This window comes from Carettochelys insculpta, chromosome 6, assembly GCF_033958435.1.
Source record: "Carettochelys insculpta isolate YL-2023 chromosome 6, ASM3395843v1, whole genome shotgun sequence".
Lineage (NCBI taxonomy): Eukaryota > Metazoa > Chordata > Testudines > Carettochelyidae > Carettochelys > Carettochelys insculpta.
The window spans coordinates 73,653,352-73,673,329 of NC_134142.1; the positions used below are offsets into that span (position 1 = coordinate 73,653,352).

The following is a 19,978-nucleotide window of genomic DNA, read 5'->3' on the forward strand; positions in this document are numbered from 1 at the left end:
AGGCCAAGAAACATGGTGAGGAGGTTGGGTAATTGTTCATGATGTGCAGGGGGGCCCTATGCAATTCCTTTTGGGACCAGAGGATGTCGGCCTGCTCCCCGGCAGCTAACAGGCACTCCGCCAAGTCCTGGACCCTGTGCTGGAGTACGTTTTGCTGCCATTGCTGTGTCCACTTTGCACTCGTTCTTTCTGAGCCTCTTGCAGTTGTTGCAGGGTGAGGTCCTGCTTTGCAGTGCATCAGACTGAGCCTGTCCACAGGCAGGGAAGGAACAGTAATTGCCCTCTCACTTGTGCTGCCTGTGAAAGACATTCAAGGTCAAAATTTAGATACAATTTTTAAATTTCAAACAACACAAGAGACATACAATGAATGGGTGTCTGCTTCACAATCAAAACATATTTTGTTTTACAAAGCCATTTTTGGCCTCTTAAGGCTGAAAATGAATCAATTGCTGCAGAAAGGATAGCTGAGTGGTTTGAGCATTGGCCTGCTAAACCCAGGGTTGTGAGCTCAATCCCTAAAGAGGCCCCCTGGACTTGATGACCTCACCCCGGTCCCTTCAAGCTCTAGGAGATGTGTATCTCTGAAAGAAGTTACATTTTCTCCAGAGCATTTCCGCACTGCAGACATGATAAGATCCTGGTGGATAAGAGAGGGGTTGAGGCTTAGCATCGTTGTAACCCTGTACTGGACTTGTCACTGTGTCCAGACAGCCTGGCAGCCATGTGGTGGGTTGGGGAAGGCCAGTTCTGTGAAATGTTAAGTATAGGGACACAAAAAACTTTCTTGGGGATTCCTCCTAAATCCTGTGTGAGGAAAAGGCCTTTTAAAGCACTGAAACCCCACACTGGACATTTTGGCATCTGGAAGCAGGGTCTGGAGAGCCTGTTAGTTATGTGATAGTGCTGTGGGGAAGCCAAAGAGCTCTCCAGCCACATTAATTGGGGAGGGGAGGCCAGAAAGCCCACCAGCTGTATGTTGGTGGGAGTGGTGGTGGGGACACCAGAGGACCTGCCAGCCATGTAGAGGGGTGGGGACCCCAAATGGTCCACCAGTCACTTGGTGAGAAGGGGTGGTCCTGGGAAATTTAAATGAACTTTACATACAGTGAGCAATGTGATAAAGTTAAAGGGACAAACTTTCAGGCAACTTTCTGTGCTTGTTCTAGGTTGCAAAAAGAGACATCAGCCTCCTAAGAGCAACAGAAACTGAATAAGAAAATATGCTCACACTCTGTGGGCACAGGCCTGGGAAATTTATGACACTGCTCTGTGGTGCCGTGATTTCAGATTACTCACTGGTGGTTTGGCGTGGCAAGGTGTGCTATTGTAGAAGCCAGAATAAGGCCTCCCCAAAAAACCTTGGGATTAAAATAAGAGTACCTGTCTGAGACCTTTATGGATATTTCCAAGCAGGATCAGCACTCCATCCCAGAAACGCTAACAAGCTGTTCTTGGGGCCTCAGTCTGCATATGCATATATTCACCCCACCCCTGATGCAACCTACTTGTAGCAGTTTAAAAAAACTCACTAGAAGTGCCTCTCCAGCATCGCTTGCCTGCAGAGCATCTGGCGATAAGGGGACTGCCTTCAAATGGATGAAGAGGTCCTGACTGTCTTCAGGATAATCTTCATTGGTTACCTGCTGATTGTCATGCTCATCTTCTTCCTCTTCTACATCTACCACCATCTCCTCCTCCTTGCTGCTCTCACAGGACAGCTGAGCAGTCTTTCCTGAAGAGTCCAAGTATTTTTGCATAACCACGGTTGGGTCTTTCCCCAGAATTGCATAAGCTGGTCATCAAAGAGGCATGTTTGGGGAGATGACCCAGACCACGCATAGCCTTCTTTTGGCTTCTGATACACCTGCCTGAGGTCCTTGATTTCTACCGAGCACTGCTGAGTGTCCCCGATGTAACCTTTCTCCAACAAACCCTGTAATGTCTGAATCTCTTTTGCTGGTTTGCAGTTTCTGCAGGACAGATTTTTGCGTCCCTGAGAATTCCTGGCCAGATGCTCTCCTGAGGTGTGCTCCTGAGGTCTGCAACTATGCTGGCCAGAAAGGAAATTATTTCAAAATTCCCAAGCTTCCTGTTACCTACTTCCTGCACACCTGGAGAGCACGGAGGTGAAAGGGGCCAGAATGGACTCATTAGGGACATTGTGGGATACTTCTGGAGGACAAGAAAATCAAATTAAAATAACACTGTTTCTACACTAGCCTTAAATAAACCTTATAAATTCGAACTTGGCATTACTCCTTGGCTGTGTCTACACGGGCACAAATCTTTGAAATAGCCACATTTTGAAGATTACTAATGAGGTGTTGAATTGAATATTCAGCACCTCATTAGCATTAGGATGCTTCCAGCTGCAGTGTTTCGAAAGTGCCGCTTTCAAAAGCGTGAGGTTCGGCTCGGCGCAGCTACATGGGGGTCCTTTTCAAAAGGACCTGCACCTTTCAAAATCCCCTTATTCCAATCAGTGAGCGGGACAAGGGGATTTCGAAAGGTGCGGGGTCCTTTCAAAAAGAACACCTGTGTAGCTGTGTCGAGCCGCACGCTTTTGAAGTGCCACAGCTGGAAGTGTCCTAATGCTAATGAGACACTGAATATTCAATTCAGTGTCTCATTAGTCATCTTCGAAATATGGCTATTTCGAAGATTTGTGCCTGTGTAGACACAGCCCTTGTGAAATGGGTGGGGCACAAATGTCAATTTTTGCAGACCTTAAAATCAACTTAATGATACTTGCAGAGAAGATAGGTACATTATAAAAATCAAACTAAGTCCCTTAAAATCGACTTTATGCTCTGGTGTAGACATGGCCTAAGATAACCTTTCTCCTCATTCCTCACAGCAATAAGCTATCACAGCTTCCTGACAGTTCCTTATCCTCTACATCCCATCATCTGTTTAGAAATAGCACCCACACAGATTCAGCCTTTATTCTAGTGCTTTTTCAGACACAAATCCAGCCTCAGTCTGAACTTTTCAAGATCCAACTACAGAGGCCTTGAAATAGCTAACTTCAGGAATACATTGGATTTTATACAATGAATGGACAGGGAGGCTATAATTTCGCACTAACACTTACCAGGAAGATGATCTGGTGAAAGGGCTTTGTGCACAACTGAAAATCCAGTTCCAGACTCCTTGTTATCAGAGACAAATTTCAGCTTTACACTATTGGAGCCAACCAAAATGGGTAGTGGAGAGTCAACCCCACAGTATCTCCCTGCAAATTATGTATTCATAATTAGAGAATGATCATCATTAAAAACCTTAGCAAAGTTGATAGAAAAATGTATACATGTCAAAATAATAAAACCTCTGCTACAATATGTGGGCACACACAAAAAAGTACAACTAGAATTTTTACAGCTCCTCCGTTTGAAGCCTGCCTCCATTTTCCTTTCTACTGTTTCCCGATAAACACAAGTCCACAAAATAGCATAATGGTGTCATGATAGTACTGGAAACTAATGTCTTCCGTTTAGCAGCAACATGCATAGCAGCAGAGCAAGCCTTCCAATAATGTCTTGTTCCTGATCAGTAGGTACCTCCTCTGCTTGTGAGATGGGAGGTCATTTTCCACATGCGTTAGAATTCTGTGGTAAGACAGTCAACTGCACCTGTTAATGTCAGTGTTTTCTATGGAGCTCACCACTAGGAACTGGACAGGAAAGATCATATCACTGAACAGTTATTAGGCTGATAACATCTTTCACTCTTACTCCTTACAAACCTTGGCTAGATTCACACAAGCAGCATAGAGATAGAAAGGATCCATGGTACATTATAATTTCACTGAACTTCCAATTTCTCCTCCAAACACTTTTCCCCAATGAGCTGTAATAAGTGGGTAACATGACCCACTCCCTCCTGAATTGTCTGCAGACTCAACCCAGACTTTGCATACCAAAACACAAGCCTTTATCACTTGAGGGTAAAGGGTGACTCTATTAGCTAGGGAAAGTAAACGCTGTACCTCAAGTATCTGAATAAGAGGATTTGCCAGCCCACATAAGGTCTATAGCCACCATTCTCCAAGGCTGATTCCTGCTGTAGGCAGTTATTGTGCTTGGTTCCCCCACCCCCAAACACCTGCTAAGCTGCTTGCCCTCCTGCTGAGTTGGGCAGCTGGACAATGGCTTATGCCACCCAGGCACCTCCATGTCCCCTCAGGCTGCTGCTGGGCTCCAGCTGCAGGAGTCCAGACCAAAGCTTCTGTGTGGCAGCTGGGGAATCTCAGTCCCAGTCCAGCCCAGTCTTGCTGGGGAATCCCAGCCCTGCACCACTGCAGAGCAACGAGGGAATCCCGGCTAGGATCCTGGCCCCACACCACCTCAGGGCAGCTGAGGAATGCTGGCTACAGCCCTGCACTGCAGCAGGGCAACCAGGAACTCTGGTCTGGTCCCAGTCTCATGTTTCCACAGGGCAGTCAGGGGACTCTGGCCTCAGCCACTGCCTGGGGACTCTGCTCCCAGCTGGGCTGCCAAGGCTGCTGCACCGCCTTCCCTTAGGCTCCAGGCCTCTATGGTCCAGAAACATCCATGGTCCTTCTGGATCATGGATGTTGCCGGACCAGAGAGTGCCAGTTTTCAGAGGTGCAACCAGTAGTAAATTCCCTCTAGGTGAAGCTCCTAGAGGGATACATGACATTTAACTTGCAAACATGAGTTCAGTGTGATCAGTAACAATACAGACAGCCTGAAATCAGTGGAACCAGTTACTATTTAAACTTTAAACAACACTGAAGGACCCTGTGAACATTTTCCATAGACTTACTGAAAAGCAACTCACCAACAAGTCTGTCACCTTTCGAATATACAGACAGAGAATCATAGTCACAGAATGTGTCTGACTCCACATCAAAGTGGGAGAAATTAAGGAGGATATGCATGCCTTCAGGGACAAGCAAAGTCCACACACACAACCTGGAATGAAGCAAACTCGGTGAGTTCCTGTTTGCAGTCAAACTGCGACTGCAAGATCATTGCATATAGCTTCTGAAAAAGAAATGCATTGCAGCTACTCACTGGTTGTTCTCATAGAAATGTTTGGGACTTTCTGGGAAACGTAATTCACCTTCATTGCTGAGGATTTTGCCATCTTGGGTGCTACATGATGCTGTATTTTGTAAGTTTGGAATTAAACAGACAATCAGGTTGGATATACAGTCATCTGTTACCCCCAGAAAACTTATTTAGCATTTAAGGAGAAAAATAAGATTATCGTTTTAAAATGTCTCAGATTTTTTTTTTCAAATGATTGGTTGTACATGTGTCTCCCTCCTGTGTAGCTATTTATGCACAAGTATATTAATAGACAGTGAAATTTTAATGCAAAGTGAGGCCTCCCAAAAACCCCAATCTAAAACCTTTCATACTTTTACTGTAAGCACATTACTGCAATATTTTTTATCATAAAGGCTATCAAACAATTCAAAAATAATTGCATTTAATTATGAGGTTAAAATGTAGTTGATTAATCAGCTTTATCATACTGTTAAACAATAACACAATACCAATTTAAATTTATGTAACTACTTTGAATGGTTTTCTATGTTCTCAAACATTTATTGCAGCACAATAGAATACAAAGTGTACAGTCTTCATTTTATCTTATTTTTATTAAATATTTGCATTGTAAAAAAGTAAAAGACAGTTATTTACTTCTGTTACTGGTGTTCTTTGAAACGTTTTGCTCATGTGGATTCATGAGCACGTCCAGTTGCCAGAAGCCTTTTTCCCCTGGCTGGTAGCTGTTGGGTCAGTGCGGCGCCCCTGGAGTGGAGCCAATATGGCAGCCAATATAGGTACTGCCTGTCCTGCCTGCTGCTCAGTTCCTTCTTGCCAGATACTCTGACAGTGGGGAAAGGCGGGAGGGTTTTGGAATGGACATGAGCCACAAATATCAAAGGACATCAGTTACAGAAGAAAGTAAGAGTCTTCTTCAAGTGATTGCTCATGTGCATTCCAATGTAGGTGACTGCAAGCTGACGGTAGAGGTGGGGTCGGAGCCCCAGAATGAATCTAGTATGACCCTGCCCACTGCAGCATCCTCTCTAGCATGCTGCGTGATTGCACAAAGGGCTACAAGTGTACGTATGGGAAGGCAGGTGGCTGCCCTACAGGTTTCCTGAATAGGGACGTGGGCTAGGAACGTTGCTGAGGATGCCTGCACCCTCGTAGAATGCGTGCTGTGTGGAGGAGGGGGAACCCCTGCTATCTTGTAGCATTTCCTAATACAACACACTATCCAGGAGGATATCCTCTGCGAGAAAACAAGAAGGCTCTTCTTCCTGTCTGCCACCACAACAGAGAGCTGCTGCAACTTTCTAAGTCCTGTCTATATAAAAAGCCAAAGCTCTATGGATGTCTAAGGTATGTAAACTCTGCTCCCTTGGGTTAGAATGAGGTTTAGGATAAAACACAGGTAACGAAATATCTGATTGACATGGAAAGAGGAGACCACCTTCAAGAGGAAAGCCGGGTGGGGTCTCAGTCTAACCTTGTCCTTGTGGAATACCATACAGAGTGGAGCCACTGTAAGAGCCCTCAGTTCAGACACCCTTCTGGCCAATGTGATGGCCACCAAAAGGCAGTTTTGTAACTTAGAAGCAGCAGGGAGCAAGAGGTTTGAAAGGGGGCCCCCATAAGCTTATCCAAAACCAAAAATAAGTCCCGTAAGTCTCACATTTGTGGTCTCACCCTCACCAAGCCTGTCATGAATATCTTTACCACCTGGTCTGAGAACACAGGCGAAAAGCAGGAATGGCTGCGCCAAGTGAACTTTAATGGAGACAGGAACAGCCCCGCCTGACTCAGGTGCCACAAATAGTTCAGAATTTAGGTGACTGTGGCCTGCAAGGGGGATAATCCCTTCTGGGACATCCAAATGGTGAACCTTTGCCACCTTGCAGAGTAAGTGGCCTTCATGGAAGTTTTTCTACTATTGAAAAGTACATCCGTGACTGGGCCTGAGCAGGAAAAGTTCCAAGGGGGAGTCCGACATGAAACTCAGGTGAAGGAATAGAAGATTGGGGTGCTGAAGCCACCCCATCTTCTGCATCAACAGGTCCAGGTGTGACAGAAGTGTGGCCAGATTGCACACTGACAGGTCCAAGAGACCCAAGAGGCAGGGAAAGCTCAGTGGTTAAAGCATTAGCCTGTTAAACCAAGGGCTGTGAGCTCAATCCTTGAGGGGTCCATTTAGGTGTCTGGGGCAAATAGGTTTAAAAAATATGTCAGGGATGGTACTTGGTCCTGTGGAGAGGGCAAGGGACTGGATTCAACGACCTCTTGAGGTCTCTTCTAACCCTATGGCTGTGTCTACACTGGCACAAAACTTGGAAATGGCCATGCAAATGGCCAAATTGAAGATTACTAATGAGGCACTGAAATGCATGCTGCCAGCCATGGCTCTTCAAAATTTCCACTTTACTCCCACATGGCTTGTCCAGATGGGGGCCCTTTTCGAAAGGACCCTGCCAACTCGAAAATCCCCTTATTCCTATCAGCTCATACACTGTACACGTCCACTCCAGACTGTGGTTCCAGTAAGAACAAAACATTGGGCACTTTGCATTGAGCTGCATGATAAACAGGTCCACCTGGGGCTAGTCCCAAACTTGGAAAGTTGAGTGCAGCACATCTGGATGAACAGACCACTCAGGGTTCATGAGGCCTGCTGAGGTGATGCACTATGGTACTGTGGACCCCGGATAAGTCATGGACCTGCAGGAGAATTTGGTGCTGAATGTAAAACTCCTACAGCCTGATTGCTTTTTGACACAGGGGACAGGAGTGTGCACCCTCCCGTCTGTCATGTTGTCTGTACTCACTGACACAGAATGCCCCACTAGTTTGTCCCGGAACACCCTGCACTCCAACCTGATCTGTCCGAGCTCCCTCACACTGCTGTGGAACTCAAGGCCTGATGGGCCCCGTAGAGCCTGAGACAAGTGCTCCCCCAAATGCACCCTCACTGTAGGTCTGATGCATCAGTTACCAGGGACAAGGAAACAAAATCAGCAGTCATGTAGCACTTTAAAAACTAACAAAATAATTTATTAGGTGATGAGCTTTCATGGGACAGACCCACTTCATCAGCTCTGTAGGATTGCCAGTACAGACTGACAGTTATGTAGCTCAGAAGTTTAAAAAAATAAATAAAAAGAAAACCTGACAAATCAGATACATGGAACTGAAGGGAGGGTGGGGCGGAAGAGAAATTAAGTGTTTTGGTCTGAGTGTCCAGCCGCCAATACAGGGTCTGCAGTACCTGCTGTGGCAATGTCACTAATTTGTCTATAAGGTCCCTCACAGGGTTGTACACCAAAGCAAGCCACAAATGGAGGCAATACAGTCGAAGTCTGGTTCGTTGCACCACAAACATACAAGCTGCCGTGTGTCCCAGGATCTTCATGCAACACCTGACCATCGTAGTGGGGAACTTGATAAAGTTGTTTATGATGCTGGCCATACCTTGGAACCTGCTTTCTGGCATGGAGGCCTTGGTGAGCACTGAGTCCAGGAGAGACCCCACAAACTCTATTCTTTGCATGGGGACAAGTGTCAACTTTGCCTCATGTACCAGGAGGCCGAGACTGTTGGAAGTTTAGTGGATGAATCCTATGTGTTGGTAAGCTTGGGCCTGTGAGCTCCCTTTGACCAACCAGTCATCCAGGTATGGGAATAACTGGTCTCTGTGCCTGCAGAGGAAGGCTGCAACCACTGCCATGCACTTGGTGAAAACTGTTGAAGATGTCAACAGGCTGAATGGAAGTTCTGTGAACTGATAGTGTTCCCCATATGGCACAAATCTAAAAGAACCTCCTGTGGGGAGGATAGATGGTGATGTGAAAGTACACATTCTGTAAGTCAAGAGCAGCAAACCAGCCTCCTGGATCCAGCAAATGGAATAATGAGCCCCAGGGAGACCATGTGAAGCCTGATCTTTTTTTTTTTTTTACAAACTTGTTCAGGCCTCACAGGTCCATGATGGGTCTCAGACCCCCTTTGATTTTGGAATTAGGAAATAATGGGAGTAAAACCCCTGGCCCCTGAATCGTGGAGGAACCTCCTCTATTGCTCCTTGCTCAAGGAGCGACTGCATCTCCTGCCTGAGCAGACTCTTGTAAGGGGGTCCCAGAAGAGGGATGGGGAAGGAGAGTTCAAGGGTGTGTGTGTAAGCACTGAATTGGTTAGCATATCCCCTTTCTACTGTGCAAAGGACCCACTGGTCCGAAGTTATATGGTACCACACAGGGTAGAAAGGGGATAGATGGAACAAAAATAAAGGGTGTGCTGGTGGGGAGTGGTGTGGTGCTCCCAATCGTACCTTCAAACATCATGTTTTGGCCCTGGTGGGGGCTTCTGCTTCCCCTGGCCCTGGCCTGGCTGATTGGAGCACCTCCTGCCGCTGCGACCTCACTGCTATTTTGATCCCCAGGCTGCTGAGGGAACTGCCTAGGCGGAGGGTGGGGGTTAAAATGTCTGTGCTGGGTGGCCCTAAATTCCATAAGTCTGTGCAGCCTTTCATCTGTTTTTCAAGAAAACAATGTTGGTCCCTCAAAAGGTGGGTCTTGAATAGTCTGCTGCACTTCATGGGGCAGGCCAAAACCTGCAGCCGAGTCCCCCACCTCCTGGCCACACCGATGCCATGACCTGTGTTGCTGCATTGGCAGCATCCAAGGTGGCTTGTAGGGCTGCACATGAAGTCAGTTTGTTCTCCACAATCCCCGTAAATTCAGGTTTAGCATCCAAGGAAGTAAATTCTGTAAATTTCAAGAAGGATGACACTGTATTGTAGGAGGACCTGCTCACTAGGGCTTGCTGATAAACTGTGCACAGCTGCAGCCCTCCGGTTGGATAAACTTTCCTCCCATATAAGTCCAATCTTTTCACCTCTCTATTTTTGGGCAAAGGCCCCTGAAACCATTGTCTCACCCTGTGCTTGGCCACATCCATGACCAGGAAGTTGGGACGGGGTGGGTGAACAGGTGGGTCCATCTCTCATTTTTAATTACTGTGGGCTGGGCTGATGCCAGTATCTGCCACATGGTCTTGGCAGTTTGGGCAATGGTCTTTATGAAAGCTAAGGCCACTCTAGAGGGACCCAATGAGGTAAGTGGGGAAGGAGGAGGGAACACTCAAGCAGATTTCCTGAGTGAAGAGGAGCAAGTGGGCCAATCAGCCATTTCTCTAAGATGCTTGTACACAAATGCCAGAAGCCTAGGGAACAAACAGGAAGAATTGGAGGCCCTGGCACAGTCAAAATTGTATGAGGTGGTTACATTAATGGAGACTTGGTGGGACGATTCGCATAACTGGAGCACGGTCATGGAAGGGTATAAACTATTTAGGAAGGACAGACAGGGGAGAAAAGGAGGAGGAGCTGCGCTCTATGTGAGGAAGCAGTATGAATGCTCTGAGCTCCAGTATAAGGAGGGAGAAAAGCCAGCTGAGCATCTTTGGGTTAGGCTTAGAGGTGGAAGCAACAGAGGTGATGTTGTAGTTGGTGTCTGCTATAGACCACCAGATCAGGGAGATGAGGTAGGTGAAGATTTCTTAGTTAGCTAAGAGAAGCTTCCAAGTCACAGGCTCTGGTTCTCATGGGAGACTTTAATCATTCAGACATTTTTTAGGAGACCAATAAAGCAACACACAGACAATCCACGAAGTTTTTGTAGAATGTTGGGGATAACTTCTTGGGTACAAGTGCTGAAGGAACCAGCCAGGGGCCATGCACAACTTGACCTGCTGCTCGCAAACAGGGAAGAACTAGTAGGAGAAATAGAAGTGGGTGGAAACCTGGGCTGCAGCGACCATGAGATCGTAGATTTCAGGACCTGGACAAAAGGAAGAAGGATGAGCAGTAACATATAGACCCTTGATTTCAAAAGAGTAGATTTTGACTCCCTGAGAGAACTGATGAGCAGGACCCCTTGGGAAATGAAGATGAAGGGGAAGAGAGTTCAAGAGAACTGGCAGTATTTTAAAGAAGTCCTACTGAAAGCACAGGAACAAACCATCCTGCTGCATAGTAAAATGCAAATATGGTAGGCAACCAGCTTGGCTTAATGGCGAAATCATTAGTCAGCTTAAACTCAAAAAGGATGCGTAAAAGAAATGGAAACATGGACAGTTGACTAAGGAGAAGTATAAACATACAGCTGGAGAATGCTGGGGAGTAATAAGGAAAGCAAAAGCACAATTAGAACTGCAGCTGGCAAGGGATGTAAAAAGAAGGGTTTCTACAAGCATGTTAACAATAAACCGGTTATCAGAGAAGCTGTGGGGCCATTACTGGATGTGAGAGGTAACCCAGTGACAGATGATGTGGGAAAAGCTGAAGTACTCATTGCTTTTTTTGCCTCAGTCTTCACGGACAAAGTCAACTCTCACACGATGGTCCTAGACAACGCAGCATGGGAAGGTGGAGGGCAGCAATCTGCGGGGGAGGAACAAGTTCTGAGTTATCTAGGAAAAACAAGATGTACACAAGTCCATGGGTCTGGATTTAATGCACTCAGGGGTGCTGAAGAAATTGGCAGATGTCATTGCCAAACCTTTGGCCATTGTCTTTGAAGACTCTTGGAGGTCAGGAGAGATCCCGAAAGACTGGGAAAAGGCAAACGTCGTGCCCATCTTTAAAAAAGGAAAAAAGGACAATCCAGGGAACTATAGACCCCTATAACTATAACTATATATATAGTTGCTATAACTATAACAACCTTACCTCAGTCCCTTGGAAAATGATGTAGGGAATCCTCAAGGAATCCATTTTGGAGCACTTGGAAGATGAGAAAGTGATCAAAAGTAGCCCACATGGATTCACAAGGGACAAGTCCCGTCTGACCAATCTGATTAGCTTCTCTGAGGAGGTAACAGGCTCTGTGGACATGGGGAGGTCAGTGGATGGGATATACCTTTACTTCAGCAAAGCTTTTGATACAGTCTCCCTCAACATTCTTGCCCACAAGTTAAGGAAATATGGATTGGCTCCTTGGACTGTAAGGTGGATAGAAAGCTGGCTTGATGGTTGGGTCCAACAGGTAGTGGTCAATGGCTCAATATCTAGATGGCAGTCTGTTTCAAGCAGAGTGCTGCAAGGCTTGGTTCTGGGGCCGGTGTTGTTCAACATCTTTATTAATGACCTGGATGAGGGACTGGATTGCACCCTCAGCAAGTTTGCGAATGACACAAAACTAGGGGGAGGGGTAGATATGTTGGAGGGTAGAGAGAGAATCCAGAGGGACCTGGATAAATTGGAGGACTGGGCCAAAAGAAATCTGATGCGGTTCAACAAGGAGAAGCGTAGAGTCTTCCACCTGGGGGTGGAAGAATCCCAAGCATTTTTATAGGCTGGGTACCGATTAACTCAGCAGCAGTACGATGGAAAGGGACCTAGGGGTTATGGTGGATGAAAGGCTGGATATGAGTAAACAGTGTGCCCTTGTAGCCAAGAAAGCTAACGGCATACTGAGGTGCATTAGGAGGAGCATTTCGAGCAGATCTAGAGAAGTAGTTATTCCTCTTTATTCGGCACTGGTGAGGCCACATCTGGAATATTGTGTCCAGTTTTGGGACCCCCAGTATAAAAAAGGATGTAGATTTGGTGGAGCAGGTTCAGTGAAGGGCAACAAAAATGATTAAGGGTCTGGAGCACAAGACCTATGAGGATAGGCTGAGGGATTTGGGCTTGTTTAGTTTACAGAAGAGAAGACTTAGGGGTGATTTAATACTAGCCTTCAGCTTCCTGAAGGGGAGCTCTAACGAGGAGGGTGAGAACCTGTTCTCAGTGGTGTCAGATGGCAGAACAAGGATTAATGGTCTGAAGTTGAAGAGGGAGAGGTGTAGGTTAGATATTAGGAAAAACTACTTACCAGGAGGGTGGTGAAGCATTGGAATGCGTTGCCTAGAGAGGTGGTGGATTCCCCATCCCTTGAGGTTTTTAAGTCGTGGCTTGACAAGGACCTGGCTGGGATGACTTAGTGGAAGTTGATCCTGCTTGAAGCAGGGGTCTGGACTAGATGACTTCCTGAGGTCCCTTCCAGCCCTAAGATTGGGACCTCCTCCACCTGCAACCCCATGCTCTGGTACTAGCCATCCTGCAAAACCAGGGGAGCAGAAGAACTAGCAACTGCTTCATCCAGGGAGGAAGAAGAGAAGGTCCCTGCCTGCACCAAGCAGCCTACATCTACGGCCACCGACGGGTGTGGAGAGCCACCCCCTAGGTGTGGTGGGAACAGCTGAGACGCCAGCATTATTAAGCTCACAGGGAGTAGTGCCAAGGGGTACACCATTGAAGGAGGAGCTACTGTAGGAGCTGCCAACATTGATGGCATCCGGAGCCCACTAGGTCCCTTAGATGCCAGCATGGATGGCACCCAAGTGTACGGTACTGCAGAAGGAGGAGGCAGCAAAACCACCAGAGCCAACGTCAGCATTGGCCCTGAGGTGGTTGGTGCTGAGGAGATGGACAGTGCTGACAAGGATCACTCTGTGAGGAGAGGCTGCTCCACTGACATGGCCTGTAGTGGCACTTCTAGTGAAGTCTACGGTGCCAAACGTGGTGCTAGGGGAGATCCCAACATTGCCAGCAGTGACAGGGACTGGGACTGCAGCAAAATAAAATGCCCTGGGACTCATAAAATGCCCATGGGGACGAAAAGGGCCATTGTGGCTCTGTCTGCCAGTTCGGTGGCCACTATCCCAACGCTGAATGCTGACTCCACTGAGAGGAGGATTGAGCACTCCTACTCCTGTTTGAACTGGAGAAGTAGGAGTCTGACTCTGACTCAGATGTCTCCGATGCTAAAAACCAAGGAGGTGCCTGACCTGCAGGCACCTACATTGGCACCAATTGTGATGGCGCCTGCACTGGCACCAAGGCTGAGTGTGACAATGGTCATGCCATCGTAAGTAACTTCCCCCATGATAGACAACAACTCACCACCTGCCTTGGGGCCTTTGATCACCCTGGCAGCAAGAAGGGTGCCATGATCCATAGCAGGCTCTGCGCTGCTCTGAATGACTCAGATGTTGATGGCATCTCTGGTAAACAAGGACTGAACCGCTGAACCAGCATTGATACTCAGAATTCCAAGGCATGCCCATGGCACGGTTTAGTTGACAGTGCCTCAGGCTCCTCCCTGCACTTTGGCGCCAAATGGGAGCAGCTCCTATCATGCCTGTTTCTTTTTGTGAGGCACTGGGGACTGGGACTTATGTCTCCTAGAAGGGTTGTGTGCCAGCCTCCCTTCTCTTTTGCTGGTGCCGTGGCTGAGCTCAATGCCAGTCCACTCCACGTCGAAGATGCTGTGTTTGGCCTCGCAGATGGGGGCTTTTCCAGCTGGAGAGCTGCCCCAATCAGAAGGGACTTAAGGCACTGCACTCTGTCCTTTAAGGTCCTGGGTTTAAATGTCGTACAAATATTACTGCGATTGTGTTGGTGCCTCTTGCCTAAACACTTTAAACAGGTGGAGGAGTATGGGATGCCTTTTGGCATGCACTTGTCAGAATCTTCACAAGTCTTGAAGCCTGGGGACTTCAGCATGCCCCAGCACCAAGGCCATGAGAAGGGGGAACTAGCCTTCCTACTCGGGTCTGATGAACTACTCTCACTTTAACAATTAAACTATTGAATTATTTAACTAAGGATTGAAATATTAACAACTAATTAAACTATCTATCAGTAAGAATTAAAGCTAACAGCTACAGATATGAGTGCTCACATGAGTGAAGAGGAGTTCCAGCAACCAATACTGTGGCAAGAAGGAACTGAGCAGGGGTGGGGAGGTTGCGGGTCTGTGTTGGCCGCCATATTGGCACCACTCCAGGGGGTGCCACATTGACCCAAAGGCTACTGGCTAGGGGAAAAAGACTTCTGGTAACTGGGCATGTACGTGTGTGCACACCTGCATTGGAATGCACATGAGCAATCACTTGAAGAACAGTATTTTTCAATTCACCGCAGACAAGTAATATAGTTCAGTCTATTGCACAAATGCAACTTACAAATATAGAATTATTTTTTTCTTTCTACATAACTGCACTCAAACACAAAACAACATAAACCTTTAGCACCTACAAGTAGAAACATGAAGGGGCATATATTTACATGCCAGATATGCTATTGTGCAATTCCGCTACAGGAGTGCCATTCAAATGCCTGTTCTCACTTTCATGGGACATTGTAAATAAGAAACAGGCAGCATTATCTCCCATAAATATAAACAAACATTCATCTTAGCAATTGGCTGAGCAAGAAGTAGGACTGAGTGAACTTGCAAGAGGTAAATTGAAAAATATTGTACTATTTCTTTTGTTTATCTTTTTACAGTGCAAATATTATAATAAAAATAATACTCTAGTGAGCCCTGTATACTTTACATCCTGTGTTGTAACTGAAATCAATGTATTTGGAAAAGTAATACAACCACAAATATTAAGCAACAATAGAACACCAGTTTACTCTGAATAAAACTGCAATAGTGACTATATTTTTAATGTAGTTAATTTGTTTTTCATTAGTTGCATGCATTAATTGCAATCGACAGCTATATAAATAAACCTACATGTTTACTGAAGAAATGAGTACAGTGGATACTACTTTTTTCATGTAACACTTTAAAATACACCCACCCAGTTTCTGGTTCTCATGTATTATTTGAGTTTTCATTCCAACATTGTAGGGGAATATTCAACTTTTAAACATCTGCTTATGAAGATTGCAAGTAAATATTAATATATTTCTTTTTATATTAGGCGATAAAAGGATTTTTTCCAGATCCTATTGATAGTGTAGAATTCAACCATGTTTAAGCACACTCTTAGGTGCTTTTCTGAAGAGAGATAGATTTAAGCATCTTGAAGTGTTTTGCTGTATCAGAGCTTCATTGTCCACAAGATCAGACCATAATTATGTATTTCTGCCACAACAGCTAATATAACAATAACAGAGGTTTTATATCATTAGCCACAGTGTCTCTAACTTATGTACAAATGTGAAGCACTCACCAGTAGAGCTTTTCATTTTCAAATCTAGTTCGAAGGAGGAAAAAACGGAATTTTAGAGGAACATTAAGTATCATGACAAATCTTCTATAAACTTTGCCTTTCTTGGAATGAATAAAGTTTGTAAAAACTACAGTGAATTTTAATCAACCTTTACAAATCAGAAATTGCTAACTTTGGATCAGATTATGCCACCATCAACTTTTTTTTGATGTAGAATTGGAATATTGCTTAAATGAAAATTTTCTTGGAAAGCAGGTATTTTCCTCCAAAAAAGTCAATGTTTTATTAGAAAACCAACACCCCCACCAAAAAACAAACAAACAAACAAAAACAAAAAAAATTGGGGGTTTTGATTTGATTTCAGTTTTTTCTACTTCAATTTTTCAATTAAAATTGAAATTTTTCAGTGACATTTTCACTAAAAACTTTCAAAAATATTGTTTAAATGTTCTGTGCGGGAATATTTTCCAACCAGTTGCACATGTCTCTCAGGTAATGTATATTTGTCTCCAGTCAGGGTATGTCTACACTTGGGAATAAATCTGCGTTTTTTTAAAGGCGACTTTATAACGCTAGATTTTATAAAGTCCGAGCTGAGTGTCCACATCTGCTCAAAAAGTCAACTTATTGTGTGAAGAAAGTATTAGCTTAATTTATAACTTCTCTTTGAGTAAAATTCACTCTTGTGTGAAGGCACAAAGCCTTTTCAGTCATCAGCCTCAAAAACATAGAAATGGTCCTCATGCTGAGCCCCTGCAGAAGAGTGAATTTCCTCCTCTGTGGACAAGAAGGGAATGTATGTGATAGGTGGGAAGCTCAGGAGAGCATAGACTTGTCCATATAGTCATAATGCCTGACCGAGCTCAGCTTACTCAGGAAAAGCTCCCATTGACTTCTAGCAGCAACGAAGGGTCCTGTGGCACCTTATAGACTAACAGAAAAGTTTAGAGCATGAGCTTTCGTGAGTTAACTCACTTCTTCAGATGCATCTGAAGAAGTGAGTTAACTCACGAAAGCTCATGCTCTAAACTTTTCTGTTAGTCTATAAGGTCCCACAGGACCCTTCGTTGCTGCTACAGATCCAGACTAACACGGCTACCCCTCTGATCATTGACTTCTAGTGCAGGTTTGGGCCCAAGGGATCACAAATATATTGGTGTAAATTAATGAAATGATTGTAAATGAATGAAAGTTCCATTTTGAACACATCAACTGAATTTTATCTTTGCAAGTCAATGATTGGCCAGGGCAAAGACAAAATTTAATAAATGAAAATAAAGTCACCATTTTCAACACTTTTAAGCAATGACCTTTCTGTTCCTATGAAAGATGAGCAATGCGAGTGCTGTCCAGCCAGACACATAATGAAAGCCATAATAGCTTTTTGTCATGAAGCAAAGATGGCAAAAAAAAAAAAAAAATCTTGAAGTCATGAACAACATGCCAGGGAATTATTCCTACATGTTACTAATGTATTTGTGGGGGTTTTATTACCAGTGCTGATGTGTTCTTGAATCCAGAAGAGCACTTTACGAAGATCTGTGAAGACCCCTGGTGACCCTCTCTGATCATACTTCTTCCTCATGTTGTTATTCCAGCTCCGAGCACATCCCATACCCCAAGAGGTCACCCCAGCTAGAGTCCAGGCACCATGCTTGCGCCTACACAAAAGAGGGCCTCCAGAATCACCCTATAATAAAGGTAACCCATCTTAATATAAAACACAGATGTGATCAGTCAAGTCTGAACTCTCCCAGTCAATGGTTTCAGAAAAGTACATCCTTCTGTATTTCGTACAGGAGACATTCTCTTGCTATTCAGGTTGTATACCTTTAAGCCACCCAAGGAAATGAGACTTATTCTATAGTTGGGCTGGCTGTATTTAGTCAAGATTGTTGTGAGAGTCAGAAGGAAAGACAAACCTATTATCTGCCTCCAAAATTCACATCCACGTTTTTAGTGCTAGAGTGGCTGAGTTATGGTCTCAGCACAGGACTGGGAATTGGAACTCTGGTTTTGACACAGACTGCCTGGGCTTATTTACACTACCGCCTTCCTACGAAGGAAGGATGGTGATTGGGGTGTTGGGAGTTTACTAATGAAGTGCTGTTGTGCATAGGCAGCACTTCATTAAGCAAAATCCTCCCCGAGGCAACTTCAAAGTTTTAAACTTCGAAGTACCGGCACACGTCTAGCCCTGGCGCACCCGCTGGTACTTCCAAGTGCTGGACCAACTGCAAAGTCTCCTTACTCCTCAAAATATTTTGAGGAGTAAGGGGACTTGGAAGTTGCCCCAGCACTTCGAACCACTGGTGGGTGCGCCGCGGCTAGACGCATGCTGGTACTTTGACATTTAAAACTTTGAAGTTGCCGTGGGGGGGTGGGGTGGGGTGGAATTTGCTTAATGAAGTGCTGCCTATGTACAGCATCACTTAATTAGTAAACTCCCAACACCCCAATCACCATCCTTCCTTCGAAGGAAGGTGGTAGTGCAGACAAGCCCCCTCTGTGGCTGGGAGCATGTCATTTAACCTCCATGACTCCTTTTCTTTGTTGAAAATCAAAGCCTTGCTTTCTTACTTACCTCCCCGGGGCATTAGGAGGCTTCATTAGTTAGTTAATGCTTTTGAAGTATTCTGAATATGGGAAGTTGCAAGTGCTATTGCACTGAGACATGTTCCAAAAGGCTAGCCTGAAGAGTTAACCAAATCCTAAGTTATCTGAAAGAATCCAGACCACAGGGGATGTGAAAATAAAATGGACCAAAGTGGCAAGTGGACTATACTGGCCTTCCTTGAAGAATTAAAATAGCAACTGAATTAACACTCCCTATCATTGTATACAGAGCGTCTATTCACTCAAACACACATGCATACATGTACATGTGCATGAGCTACAGCAAAATACCGGCCAGTCTGCAATTGCTGTACATTCCACCAACCTGGCATGCATCTTTGCCTCCATCTGGAAATCCAGCACATAGTAAAGTGTCTCCTCGGATTGGATTCCGTAAGGTTGACAAAGCTCTAGAGCATTCCTTATTGTCTATGATTGGCAAGTTCACTTCATGCAAGACCTGAGGAAGAATTCCATCTAAAAAAGATTAAAGAAAAATTACAGCGACTAGCTTGCTAGATATACTGAAAGGTAAACTGGAAGCTCAGTGGATAATACTTTTTGTTTGGTTCTTGGTGGTTTCATTTGTATTGTGACTTTCAGATACTGTCGGACCCAACATAATGGTTATGTCTACACTAGCCCCGCTCTTTCGAAAGGGGGATGCTAATGAGATACTTCAGGTGGTGCAATTAATATGCAGCGCCTCGTTAGCATAATGGCAGCCACAGCACTTTGAAAGTGCTGCTTTCAATCATGCATGGCTTGGGATTTCAAAATGTGTGGGGTCCTTTAGAAGAGGACCCAGTATAGACAAGCCACATGCGATTGAAAGCGGCACTGTAGAAGTGCTGCTGTTATGCTAATGAGGCACTGCAATGAATATGCAGTGCCTCATTAGCATATCCAAAGTGTCTCATTAGCATCCCCCTTTCAAAAGGGAGGGGCTAGTGTAGACATAGCTCATATGTTACAAAACTGAAGATTCAGAAAAATTTATGTCTTTGCATTAGAATTCCAGTTAAGAGAAAACTCATTTTCTGTCTCTAAGCTTTCAGTCATTTATCCGGGCTGGAGACTTGGTGATGCTACACAAACTGATACAGAATTCAATAGGGGGAAAAAAAGATAAAGGAGCTTTTAAACAGCACTAAGAAAATTTAAAAATTACTTCAATGGCTTACTCTCTCTTAGACGACCCCAACCGCAAGTAGTACAAATATCTCCTGCATCAAACTTTTCATTTGCGTCAGGAAGGCAGGCTGGCAAAACTGATGAACCTATCATGAATATATATGGAATTTCTCGTTAAACATTTGAAAGACTGTAAG

At 45.0% G+C, this 19,978-nt stretch overlaps 1 protein-coding gene across 1 annotated transcript in view; it reads right to left on the reverse strand.

Moving 5' to 3' along the window:
* The window catches only part of OVCH2 (ovochymase 2), a 52,717-nt gene that overhangs the window by 20,269 nt on the left and 12,470 nt on the right, over positions 1–19,978 (reverse strand). The window contains exons 5-11 of the mRNA XM_074998908.1: positions 19,832–19,927; positions 18,973–19,124; positions 17,526–17,721; positions 16,032–16,055; positions 5,043–5,133; positions 4,807–4,940; positions 3,098–3,238 (exon numbers count right to left, since the gene is read on the reverse strand). Coding sequence (XP_074855009.1) covers positions 3,098–3,238; positions 4,807–4,940; positions 5,043–5,133; positions 16,032–16,055; positions 17,526–17,721; positions 18,973–19,124; positions 19,832–19,927 — 834 coding nt within the window. The remainder of the gene's footprint in view (positions 1–3,097; positions 3,239–4,806; positions 4,941–5,042; positions 5,134–16,031; positions 16,056–17,525; positions 17,722–18,972; positions 19,125–19,831; positions 19,928–19,978) is intronic.